The following is a 13,240-nucleotide window of genomic DNA, read 5'->3' on the forward strand; positions in this document are numbered from 1 at the left end:
TTTGAAGCAGCAGTGGATCATAAATGAATGCGTGTCATGTGGGAGCAATTACCAAAATCTATTCAAGTCTATCAAGATCCAATTTAGCAAGATTTATTCAGATGGCAGAAGTGCAATTTTGACAGATAATTGACGAATGATGATGCTCGACAAACAAACGCTTTGAGACCAAAGTTAACTGAAGTGATTACCATTTTTCAGCATAACTGACATCATGATAATATTATTTAAACAAAATGGTTTTTAAATTGGATTGTGTTGCTGCTCATTTCCTCGATAATGGTTGAGGAAAGTCATGGGATTTCCTTTTTGTTTCCAACAATTTGAGAACTGCTGACCTGAGGCAAAATACAAGGCCTGTAGAGAGGCTATTGCTTCTCAATTACTTTAACACAACTACAGTTTTCCGTTCTTCTGAAGTGGTTTTCTTTCCCTCCATAGGTGTGTCGAACTTATCATTTGTGAACAGATGAATAAGTACAGAGTTCGACTAAAGGACATCAACAGCCTGGAGTTTGCAGAGAATAAGGCCAAGTGCAGGCTGACCCACATTCGCCGATCGATGGTAAGATCGGATAATATGACAAATATTACTAATCAAACTTTTATAAGATTCGCAGTTACTCATGGCTATATCTCACTGACTGAACCATCCTAAACTCTCCTTCAGTGCTGTACATTTCCTGATCTCCTCCTTTTGTAAGATTTGTTTCTCTTCTCCTGATCCTCCTCCCTTAACGTGTCCTTTCCTTTACCCAGAAACCCGTACTAATAGCTGTTAGATTTATGAGCATAATGCGCACTATGGTATGTATACAGTACCATCCCCAAGTCATCATCCAGTGGTGATGTTGTTGTGGTGCCAATCACTGCATAGTCTCATGGCTTGAAATATTAACATCTTAACATCTTAATGTCTTCTCCATCCCTTAAGCATGACTCATTATGTCTCTGCTTCTGTATTTTCTAGCATTGTCTTGTGGAATGAAGTCAGCAGATAATGCAATCATATAATCACTTCTTATTAGATTTACATCGGATTATGGAACACATAAATCAAACATTTTTCTACATAATGTATGACTTGAAATAATGTATGTAAATACTGCATAAAGAGCTTATATAGATCTCTTTCTTTTTCATAACAAATCTAGAATGATAAATTGGATAGACAGAAATGTCAAAATGAAATGTCATAGTTCATTTCCTGTGCAAGTACTTAATAATAGTTATATTGTGAGTATTAGCTTCACTTCAAAGAACCGAGAAGGATTCCTTCTGACAAATCCTGATCATCTGACCTTTAGCTGGCAGCAAATCAGACCTTGATACTGCACATTGAAACCAGAATAACAATGACCTTTCAGAACCTCGCATTACTGATTCTTCTTTCTTTTGCTTTTCACATTTCTGAGCAGACAATTGCAGCTAAAAAGGTAAAGTTTGTGTATCACTGTGCTGCATCTACCTTGTTGTTTGCTCATCTTCTAGTGCTGCTCTGCTGATTATTTCATTTGGTTTAGTCATTGCCTGTGCTTGTGAGTAGCTGCGTGCTAAAAGTTGTGTAATGTGCTGTGTATGACTGCATAACTGTTATCATTCATTTCTTTCTGAACCACAAATGTAATATTCACATTAGTAAGAAGACATCTGCCCTTGTTTTGTTTCTCAGGGAAAAGGCCATGTACAGCGAATAAGCTACCACACACCCTCGCCTCCAGTTAGTCCGCGGCTGCCATCTGTGGTGGACCCTGTGATAGAGGAGAGTGGCTGTGAAGAGGGAGAGGACTCTTTAACCGAAATCTCCGAGCATCAGCAGGCAGCCATGCAGCAGGAAGAGAGAGTGTTGACGGAGCAAATTGAAAGCCTGCAGAAAGAGAAGTAAACACAGCAACTGCACTTAAAATGTTCTGAAAATGTTGTAACTCCGGATAATGAGACCCTGTGAAGAGTCTGTCACAATAATAAAAACGTTAAATATTTGAATTCAGTCAAATAAAATGTTAAATATGCATGTGTTAGAACTATTATGTATTTCACGATGTGTGTTCAGCTAATTTGTTAATCTGGATATATTTTCCTCTGCAGAGAGGAGTTGACTTTTGAGATGCTGTCTCTGGAGCCACGAGCCTCAGATGATGAGACCCTGGAGTCGGAGGCTTCTATTGGTACAGCCGACAGCTCGGAAAACCTCAATGTGGACTCTGAGGGAACCTTCTCGGATTTCTCTGGTATGGCACTATGCACAAAATCAAAATTCATTTTTCAGTTTACTATTTGTATGCTTCCGTGCATGCAACAGCAATGGCCAAATCTAAAAATCAATCATTTTATTTGAAATTGGCACCAACATCTGCTTGGACTCAAGAATGAAATGATTCGATTTTGGTGGACTATGGTAAAGGTCACCTTGGCCTGATTAAACACATATTTGGCCATAACTAAAGAATGAATACCCTAAAAATTATGAAAATGTCATACAAATAGGATGAAATGATGACCAGATCAGACATGGACGTAAACTGCAACTTGACTGGTCGGCTGAGGCATACAACTGTAAAGCCGTAATTCTAGTTTTTATGTGCAACTGGAGAAAAAATATTTTTCACATAAACGTTGTCTTTGCATTTCATTGCAGAGAAAGGTCCAGTATTGACTTCCCCCTGGCCTCGGAGGTCTGACATGACGAGCCCCCGCCGGCGTGCTCTCCGCAGGCAGCCAGAGTCCCTGGACTCTGTTGACTCCAGTGTTTCCTCCTACTCTTCCTCATCACATTACCAACCATCGTCCTCGTCCTCTTCTGCCACCAGCCGGCGCTTTCGTTTCCACTCCAAGTCTCCCTCTGCAGGCTCAGGGCCAGCACAGGCTCAGGCTCTGAATACATCTCAAGCCTCTCGATCCGACTGCTTAGACATCAACCCTACAGGAGATCAGGAAGGACATAGCGAAAGGCCCCAGTTTACCAGCCGAGGCACATTCAACCCAGAGAGGGGCAAACAGAAACTTAGAGGGGCCAAGCCTTCTTCCCTGAGGCACTCCAGAGGAGGTGGTGGCCATAGCAGGGACCCTCCAGACATACCACAGCAGCTTGTGTTGTATGGCAGTAATGAATTCATGGTATGAAGGTCACTGCGACACCAAAGCACTCCCTTTCCAACTCCCTGGCAAGCGTGTACATTCTCAGTGGGAGGTAACGTAATGGCAACTGATTTCCAATCTTCAAAGCACTCTTGCTTCGCTTTTCCTGAAGTCCGCGATGAAGTGTCCTCAAGGGCCGTGTACAGTGTTTCCATGTTTGAACTGCCACCCATGCTCTCACAGTGCCTTGGCAGCTCTTTACTCGGCGCCAAGAGGAGATGCACTGAGAAGAAGGACAGAGAAAAGGGAACGTTGAATATGCAGGAGACCACTCAGCATCAGGGAATGTTACCGAGCCTGGAAAACGGAAGATAAATGAGAAGAAATGAGAAGAAATCCGGCAACATCAGGCGTCACAGATGTTACAGTGAACTTAAAGCTCACAATAATTAGCTGCTTTATGAGTTTACAGTTCATAACAATCAGTGTAAGCAGCAGTTGCTCTGTTACTAGAAATTCATTTTTCCTTATTTAATACATGTTAATGTCACAGAAATTCTTTATAGCATATAATATACAGGTAAAAATACTGTACAAAGCCGGAACACCAGCCTCTGCTGGGTAGTTGAAGTTAAATATTTATCTTTTTATTTTAAAAATGGTTTTGAGTATCTTGGAAAGAGATGTACGGATTTGGGCAGAGGATGATTTGTGTGTGTGTGTGTTCGCGTGTGTGTGTGTGCGGCAGAGCAAGAAAGCATGATTGTATGTATGTGTGTGAAAGAGAAAAACCACTTCATGTGTTTTGAGTTTGTGCTGCTTTTTTCCCCCTTACAAGGGAAATACCGCCATCAAAGGGACCAATCAGCTGGTGCGTATTCCAGCCAAAGGGGATCCCAGCTCTGTAAAGAATGTCGGATGTGTATAAAATCCCTGCATTCACTGCTTAACAGCCATACAACAATTGTAATTGTACAGTACAGTTCATATGTACAGTATAGTGGACAAATGCCATTCTATTCTTGAAACCTATTGTTTCCCCATCCACTCCCAAACCCATCCCCAACCTGTCTCTAAAGTGTTTGCTCAATAGCAACCAAGAAAAAACATAAAATCAGTATGTCTCTTGTCTTTATTATTGAGAATGTTTATGTTTTCTATTCTGTCTATTTGCACTTTGCAGAACTGTAGATGACGTATTTAAAAACACGGCAGACGTTATGTAGGTGAAGCTACATTCCATTATGAGGTCAATGGAATGTAGCCACAATTGATTATATTATTGATACCTGTGCTTTTCCTACTGTGACATATTAAAACATATTCCGTAACAAGAGACACCAAAATACCTAAAAGAGGTCATGTAATATTCATTTTCAGGTTCATACTTTTGTTTTGTGTTTCCGCTACAGTAGCACATTTAAATGCTTTAATGTTCAAATATCACTTTATTTTTCCACTGTCTGACTTTTGGAATATTCCCCCTCTGTCTAAAACCCTCCGCTTTAACAACTGTCTATTTAAGCACCCCTCCCAAAAAAAGGCTAGTTTGCTCCACCCAAATGTGCTGTATGTGCACAAGCACTGAAGAAGTGAGTTTTTCATGATATATTCCCTTCAACGTATCAAGGTAGTGCCACAGCTTTGGGAGGAGTTTACTTGTTTGTTACAATGATACAAAAACAATGTCGTACAATTATTAATATGATATAATTACACATTTTATTTGTATAGCACACTTTTAAAACAACGTCATCTCAAGGTGCTTCACAAGTCGGTGAGAAAAAGTTATCTAAGAAACATGTTAAAGGTATAGGTGTGGGGACAGACAGGGATGTCTGCAAGTTGCATTGTTTAAGTGATACCATGTATGCTTTCATGGAAGAAATATCAAAGTATTTGTCTTTATAGATGAAAAACTAAGTTTATAGATATATTAAAATATAAAACACCTGTGTTTTGAATAAGTAAACACAATAATAGGTTGACATGGAATGTTCTGTATTTCAGTCTCATTGCACCTCTAACTGCACAGTTGAGTTCTTAAGGGGCATATTATAGTTGTTTTTGGTCAATGAAAAAGTAAATAACACCTACATGTAGTCTTCATCCTGGCAATACAGTATACCCTTTCAGTGCTCCTGTCCAGAGTATTTTAACTGTTCAATTTAGAAAAGCAGCAGTTAGTCCGGATCATATATTGTTAATTTTAACGTCTCAAAAATGACTATCCATGGTTTAGGGCCTAGTTTTCCCTTGGGTGTAACCAGAAATTGGCTTTGCAATTAAAAACCTATATTAAACTGCTCCTGGGAAACAGCTATTGAAACTCTGCATACCTCATGTGTGGTCTTAGGATTGCAGATTTAGTTTTCATTCACATTCTGCAAAGCCCATGTGTTTCATTGCCTTCAGATATAAAAGCAATACAGTACATATAAATAAAAGCTATAAGGAGGCATTTTCAACAGGTAAAAGGTCAAACGACATGAAGTGTAAGTCCAACAGGTGATGTTTAAATCCTCCAACGTTAATGATGGTGAAGGTTATTGTTTTAGTTTTACTTATACTTTGAAAAAATAGTACATTTGATTTTGTGAGAGCAAAACCAAGCCAAATGTACTCTCTGTGCAGCAGTTTTAAGTTGATTGCATCCATGAGTACTGTTATGACACTTATGATATGTTTGTCATTTGTGATGTAAACATGTATTTACAGACAAACAAGGATAACAGTAGTAGAATGCAACTTTGAACATTAACTCAAGCACCACACTTAAAATGTTGAGGTATTTGTAGTTTAATTAAGTCTTTAATTTATATTGTACTTTTACTACATTTATTTTAAAGTTTTAGTTTATCGCATACTAGGAGCAGTAATATATGAAAAAAAGTATTTTTTATAAAATATCATTATAGACTGAGAAACCCAGAAATACAGTAATTAAAATTACCTTCACCAGCTGATGATTAAAATGCAGGAATGTATCATCTGATTCTGAAATGGGCCATTCTGTATAATAGGTTGTTGGTACTATATATGTATATGTGGTACTTTTGCTTGTAACAGAATATTTCAACCCTTGTATTGCTACTTTTTTTAAATATCTGAGTAGCCTACTTCTTCCACACCTTGAAGTCAACCACTGGACATAAACCTTGAAAGGGTTGCAAACAATTCAAATAATAACTTAAATACATTTGCGTCAAGATAAATAAAACAACCTATAATTGGGCATGCCTTTAATATGGTATCCCTATTTTTCTGTAGGTGATCCTTTACTGCGACAGTACCTAAATGCAACAGTATGGCCCTAAACACAAAATCCGGTTTTAAAAATACCTCTTTTTGTATAGTGACCACAAATCTAATTTCTAGACACACGTGAGTGGCCTGAATTCATACTGTCCCGAAAACCGCATAATTGAAAGCAATTGCCATCATTTCTAAAGGTAAAGGTAGTTTAATGAATCAGACTACTCGGGGACAGCCTCCTGGTGACGTCAGCCACGCATGCGCAGACACGCAGCGTCACAGCACCATCCGCAGGAGCAGCAGCCGCCGCCGGGGACACGGGAGCTGTCGTGTTGTTTATTCCACACAATATAAACTTTTATCCACAATGTCGGGATTTGACAGCAACCCTTTCGTGGACCCAATGGATATTGAGCCCTTCCAGGTGAGTGTGTGTGTTTGTTTTTTCTGTGTGAACTCTTTAAGAAGCTGTTTTCGTGTGAAGTGGAGACTGAAAGAGATATGCTGCAACACAAACCTGTTTGGTTGGTTGCTGGGTTTGGCCTCAGTATTTCCTGAGTAAGAATGTTAGGTATTAAGTAGGCCACGTTGTATATTTAATATCATCTATTTATAAAGTGTATCTGTAAAATAGTGTGGTAACGCTGTACGTGGGCTGCTAGCTCACCTGCGCAAGTAAGCAGAGACATACAGGAGCAGGTGCCTGCTGATGTTTAGTCATCAACTGTGACTCCTTCACTACGCCATTGAAGGAAAAATGTTAATTTTGTAAACCTGATCCTCAAGGGGAAATGTGGAATGTAATGGCGCACCTTTTAGGCTTATAGCAATATTATTTGGTGTGGCATTTGTTTAGTATAATTACCACATCTCTGTGTTTTAGATGTTAAAATGATATTACCCAATGGTTGTAGGTTAACAAGTGACTTAGTGACATGTTTACTTAAAGAAAAAGCACCTTTTATTGTTCAAATAGTTACATTTGAACTAAGACAGATGGGCTCCTGCCTTGGGCTTATAGTACATTTGGTTTGGGACAAATAAATGCTCTTTAACTGGTTGATATTCTGTGGATTACTGCCTACTCCAAACATGGCAGGTACCAAATATAAAGTGAAGGGTCATGGCTTCTCAGCATCTCATAACATCAAGTTTTGCCCTTTTTTTCAGGATGCCTCAATCACACAAGTCACCAGCGGATCCTCTGAAAACACTGGGGAGTTCAACCCATTCTCTGCAACTGACATGGTTAGCTCCTCTTCCAATTTTTTATTACGCTGTTGATGTCATTTATAGTTGTTTCATCAATGAAAGAAAATTAAGTTAATAAAAAAAACATATTTGTTTCAAAGGGAACCCACACTGGTACAACCATCCCCATCTCAGCTCCCTCCTCTCAACCCGCCATCCTACCGACTTCTGTGGAGCAGAGCGCACAAGTGAGTCAGACACAAACACATTAACAGATAGAGCTGGTGTCAGCTATTTAGGAATTTCATTTGAGATTTACATAACCAAAGTGCATCCAATGTTCCAAACAATAGATTAGGGGAATAATAAAACACAAAGCTTTAAGTTAACAAGTGATTTTTGTCAGCAGTAAGTAGAGCAAACCAATTCTCTTTTTTTAGGCTGATATTGATATAACATTAAACACATATTATAAATTAAATGGTGGATAAAGCATTCAGATCTTTCACTAGATTAAAGTAGAAATAAGAAAGCCTTAACTAAAAGTACAGAAGTATTATAAGAATAATCTACCTAAAACATTTCAAAAGTAAACGTACCAGTTATTCAGAATGGCTAATTTCTCAGTCTTACATGGCTGAAGTGGGTAGCCTGTAGTTGAGCTCATACATTTTGCATCACTAGATAGAAAAGTCCTGCAGTTGGTTGTAGTGATGCAGTAACTATATTTGTCAAGATTCAAAGGTCATATGCACATACAGTACGCTACAGTGTAGAAATGGCGATGAAAATCGTATGACCCAAGCTCCTCCACTTGCTAGCAGTGTTAAGAGTAGCTCTTCCTTCACCCACCAGGCTAATGCAGTAGCTGGCCAGGCTAACCTGATCAAACAGCAGGAGGAGCTGGAGAAGAAAGCTGCAGAGCTGGAGAGGAAGGAGCAGGAGATACAGAACAGGGCTGCAGGCAGAGGGCTCAACACTGGCTGTAAGTATTTATTTAAGAAGTTGCAAGCTAACTTAGCTGTTGTACACACAAACTATAACACACCACAAGCGCTCACCGTGTTTAACCACTTGTTGTTTTTTTCCATCTGTCAGCTAAAGAAAACAACTGGCCACCGCTTCCCAGTTTTTCCCCTGTAAAGCCGTGCTTCTATCAGGACTTTGAGGAGGACATCCCTGAAGAGTACCGCAGGATCTGCAAGAGAATGTACTACCTCTGGATGTGTACGTGCCCCTGCATGCACTATTCATCTTTACAACTGTTATCTTTCAATATAAAAGAGTCATTGATCCATAACACAGTGTGATTCTGAGAGTTTGGTGTGTTAACAAGTCTCTCTTGTTTGAAAACGTAGGTGATTTATTCATTTCATTTACAATGAAGCATATTTTTCTAGTTTTCTATAAAGTATGGATCAATAACAGGCCATCTGATAATCCTGACATTTTGTAGAATTGCATGAAGTCTTTAATGTCACAATTATATCGATCATAGACATACTGTTGATGGTTTTCGGGACTTTTTCATTATATGATGACATTTGAACAAAAATGTATTCTCATTTTGAACTGGAGCATCTGTATATAAATGCAGCCTTCTAATGTCTGTCAGACATTGTTGACAAAGGAAATACTGACAAAATTACCTCACACCTATTCATTCCTCTAAAAGGGCACTAAAGGGTTTTTCTCCCAATTACAAAAAACTCCTAATTCTAGCTTTTCCAAAGTAGAGATGTGTGTTTGACATTGGTTTCCTGTGTGTCCCCACAGTCCACAGTGCCACTCTCTTCCTCAACGTGCTGGCCTGCCTGGCTTACTTCACTGCAGACGCTGAGTACGGGGTTGACTTCGGTCTGTCCATCCTCTGGTTCATCCTCTTCACCCCGGTGTCCTTCATCTGCTGGTACCGGCCTGTCTACAAGGCCTTCAGGTACACTGTTTTGCTTGCCTCGTGCTCACAAGGAAATGTTGATTGATTTCCGTGACTTACAGGACTTAATGTTTTTATTTCTTTGTACGAGTAGAAACGGGCACATGTAGACGAGCTAATTAGCAGTGTTGTTCTTATCTTTCTCTATTTTACTTTTAAAAAACTTGGCAGCCTCATCATGCAACTCAACTAGAGAGGTTTGAGGTTAATGTGGGCCACCCTGTACTCCATTTAAAATATTAGACATTGCTAAAATCAGATTCTCTGGTTCATAGCTCATTGCTTTGATTAATACAAATAAAATAATTTCCCAAGACTTACAATCTTTGCATAGGATAATCATCTTAAACAGCATTACATTACTGCCATTAATAACTGTGTAATATATACCTGGCTGCTAAATCCTAAGAACTGTTACAGGATTTGTATTTTGGAAAGTATTTTTCTTTTACTTTTATTTTTTTATATTATATTTTGTATTATATCATAACTTAGCTATCTGTGGCTCTTTCCTGCTGTAACGATGCACATTTCCCCTCTGTGGGACTAATAAAGGGATTCTGATTCTGACATCTTAACAAGGTTCCAAAATAACTTCCAATTGGAGAAATATCTGCATTTTTTAATTATAATCATTAAGGTATATCTAATGAAACACAAGTCTTTAATTGGAGGCTAAACATTGATGATGCTCTATTGATCATCTTTGTGACTTCTACAGTTGAATGTATTTAAATGGTTTACATCTTTATCGAATATTCTATCAGCGAACAAACCTCTTGACTAATCATTATCATGAAAACATTTTAATTGTGTTTTCTATTTTCCCTCTCTAGGTCTGACAGCTCCTTCAGCTTCTTTTTCTTCTTTTTTGTCTTTTTCTTCCAAGTGGCAGTGTATATCATCCAGACTGTGGGGATCCCCAAGTGGGGAAACAGGTCAGTGCCAACCGTTATTATTTAAATCATCTTCTGCATGTTTGGTGGAAGTAAAGGTGTTCAACAGGTTTCTATTCTCATTACTAAGACTGAGTGTGCTTTGGGTAGATCTGTAGTAAATGTGTGTATGCACGGGTCCATCTTCATTCTCGCCTGTATGTGTGTGTGTGTGTGTGTGTGTGTGTGTTTTGCCCTGTTTCTCCTCTCTTGCATCTCTTTGACAGATTCCTGCTGCCCTAACTTGTCTGGGTTGCTGCTTTGTAAGTGTGTGGAACTTTTCTCTTTGGGTTTCTTTTCTTTGTCATGTAATATATTAGGCTTTTCAGTTTGTCATTATTCACTTTTTCAAACTTCTTGCTACTCCATTGGTCACTTGGGCAGGTTACAATGTTGGGTCATTTCTCTTTAATTCAGCCATTTCCAGAACTTTTCAAATGCTTGAAGTTGTTAAATATTTAGTAAATGCTCATTGTAGAGAGAAATGTGAAGTTACACGTGTTTATTGGTTGTCTCTGTTTCTAACAGCGGATGGATCGCATCCATCAGCATGATCGGCAAAAACTTGGCTGTGGCTGTGGTTATGATGGTGGTGGCCGGTTTTTTCACAGTAAACTCTGTCCTGGCTGTCATCCTACTGAAAATGGTATGCTAATGTAAAAAGTTTACAAAGGGAAATAAAGCCATGATCCATTACCCTAAAACAGCACTCGACACTTACTGTATGTTCGCAGTTAAATAAAAGATGGCAGTGCCTCACAATCAGCTGAAGTTGCCTGAAAATAGAGAGTTAAACATGGCGCGCATTACATATATAAATATGTGTATTCCCACTTGGCTTATATTTGTTTTTAGCTCCAATTTAGTGAAGGCGCATGCAGATCAAAGAAAGAAACATAACGAGAGAAACTAAAAATGTAAGTGACACAGATAAACTTGCATTGCAGCTGAAAGTGAAGGGCAAATAAGGTATCGGAGGGAATGTGAAGATTTAGAAACCCTCGAAGGGTCAAACATTTTCAAAATTATCTAAGCAAATCAGTCAACATTTTATTTTAACACTTATTTAAGAATCAATCAAAAATACCACAATTCATTAGGTGAAGACATGAGAAAATACTGGCAAATACTTATTCACAAAAAAACGTAATTGTTTTAACAACAGTAGCTATGGCCATGGCACGAGACGTTAATAACTGATTCATTTTCAATCAAAGAAGTACAATTATAATCAATTATTAAAGAAGTTGGCTATTACTTTTATTTTGATGGACTAATTGTTGTAGCTCTATTCTGAAGAAAATGTTACCCTGCAATATTAGTTGCCAATATCTGCCATTGCTGTACACACATGCTAACAATTTTATTCTCAACATGCATTTTTGGGGGGGGGGGTGGGCGTGAAATACATTTTCCACTAAATGTCACTGACATTTGTTAAGTTTTTCAACAATTGGGACTGAAAACATGAGCTACTCATCCGTTGATCTCATTTATAACCTGTCACTGCCCTTATCTGTGCCTATCTTCCTATATACTAGGTCCACTCTAAGTACAGAAGGACCGGGGCCAGCTTCACCAAGGCCCAGCAGGAGTTCTCCCACGGAGTCATTACCAACCCCACTGTGCAGACTGCTGCCACCAGTGCTGCCACCTCCGCTGCACAGGGAGCCTTCAGCAGGAACCAGAGGAATTAGATTGCTTTTCACATCCTTCATGCTACAGGCTAGTCTCTTCTCTGACCAACAAAGCCATGTCCTAACATACTTCGACGGGTTTAGAGAATGGGTGTAATTATTTAGTGAAGAGGGCAAAAACAATCAACATGAAGAAAAGTATTGTCATTTGAACAGCAGCCTAGTAAAGTGTCCCCGTTTTCCACTTTAAATAGGCTATGGTGTAGTACAGAAGACATTGGCAACTTCAACATCACAATATAACCAACTTGAATACATTCAACATTATCTGACTATAGATGTAAATGTTAAAGTATATGCAGTGCAATATGCAGTGTACTATTGAACCGGTCTGGGATTGAGTGATAACATACAATAATTTAAATCCTGTCACTGTTAAATACGCTGGCGGAAAGTGATAGGATTTTTCTATCTCACAATTTTGTTTAGAAATAACATGCTGGGGCCTCAAAAATCAACTTTAGAAGAGTTGGAATTATATAAAACGCATACTTGACCAGAGAATGTTTAACCATCATTGAATGATGGATTCACTTAGCTTGTATGTATACATGTGTTTGCCATTGCAGCAGCATGTAGAGCTTTATGGGGTAACTGGTTTATCATTCTGCTTTATGAGCAACCTTGATACATGCAGTACACATAATATGACTGGATGCCCTGCAAAATGAGATGCATCCTGTTACTATCTTACACTACTGATGAAAACAGCTGCTGTTTGTACTAAATGTTATGTTTTCATTTGTATAACACTGTAAACAATGATGGTTAATGAAGGTGAAGGGATGAAGGTTTTTCTTTTTACTGTTTTAATCACTGGTCTTGAAGTGAGAAAAACAAGTTGTTTTTAGAGTTGTTTAACTGGGATTGCACGTTTTCATTTATGTTGATTTAGGAATACCATTATGTTTTCTTTCATAGTATGGAGCCTTTAAAATTAAACAAATGGTACAGGTTTCTTAATGTAACATTTCTGACATAGTATAGAATTTAGCTAATTTATGTAGTAAAATGTATTAATGAGCAGAAAGAACACAATATTTATTTGTTGATTATCCATTATTTTGACTTGTTATCCGTAATAATTATACTGCAGATTAAAGTCATGTTACTGAATGGTCGCATATGGGTTGTAATTTTGAGTTGCT

At 38.4% G+C, this 13,240-nt stretch overlaps 2 protein-coding genes across 7 annotated transcripts in view; both read left to right on the top strand.

Annotated features, from left to right (window-relative positions):
- The window catches only part of myo9aa (myosin IXAa), a 105,271-nt gene extending 101,076 nt beyond the window's left edge, over window positions 1-4,195 (top strand). For 4 of the 6 annotated variants that reach the window (XM_034116405.1, XM_034116406.1, XM_034116410.1 and 1 more), the window contains 5 exons: window positions 442-565; window positions 1,419-1,436; window positions 1,673-1,881; window positions 2,089-2,231; window positions 2,639-4,195. In XM_034116405.1, the coding sequence (XP_033972296.1) occupies window positions 442-565; window positions 1,419-1,436; window positions 1,673-1,881; window positions 2,089-2,231; window positions 2,639-3,123 (979 nt within the window). In that variant the 3' untranslated portion in view covers window positions 3,124-4,195. The remainder of the gene's footprint in view (window positions 1-441; window positions 566-1,418; window positions 1,437-1,672; window positions 1,882-2,088; window positions 2,232-2,638) is intronic. The other 2 variants (XM_034116407.1, XM_034116408.1) reach the window with 2 other exon arrangements.
- A 2,390-nt stretch (window positions 4,196-6,585) lies between these two features.
- Window positions 6,586-13,216, top strand: scamp2l (secretory carrier membrane protein 2, like). Its single transcript, XM_034116911.1, has 9 exons — window positions 6,586-6,757; window positions 7,504-7,581; window positions 7,686-7,772; window positions 8,380-8,509; window positions 8,623-8,751; window positions 9,301-9,460; window positions 10,297-10,398; window positions 10,924-11,041; window positions 11,937-13,216. Exons 1-9 carry the CDS (start codon window positions 6,701-6,703, stop codon window positions 12,090-12,092), a joined length of 1,017 nt encoding a protein of 338 aa, XP_033972802.1. The 5' UTR covers window positions 6,586-6,700; the 3' UTR covers window positions 12,093-13,216.
- The last annotated feature ends 24 nt before the right edge of the window (window positions 13,217-13,240 follow it).

The sequence above is a fragment of the Trematomus bernacchii genome, unplaced genomic scaffold, assembly GCF_902827165.1.
Source record: "Trematomus bernacchii unplaced genomic scaffold, fTreBer1.1, whole genome shotgun sequence".
Classification (NCBI taxonomy): Eukaryota; Metazoa; Chordata; class Actinopteri; order Perciformes; family Nototheniidae; genus Trematomus; species Trematomus bernacchii.

What these genes read in the sequence shown, in the direction of transcription:
- scamp2l (XM_034116911.1), top strand. Translation starts at nt 6,701, where the DNA reads ATGTCGGGATTTGACAGCAACCCTTTCGTGGACCCAATGGATATTGAG. An exon ending in CATTCTCTGCAACTGACATG is followed by an intron (nt 7,582 to 7,685) that starts GTTAGCTCCTCT and finishes TTTGTTTCAAAG; the next exon opens with GGAACCCACACTGGTACAAC. An exon ending in CCTGTCTACAAGGCCTTCAG is followed by an intron (nt 9,461 to 10,296) that starts GTACACTGTTTT and finishes TTCCCTCTCTAG; the next exon opens with GTCTGACAGCTCCTTCAGCT.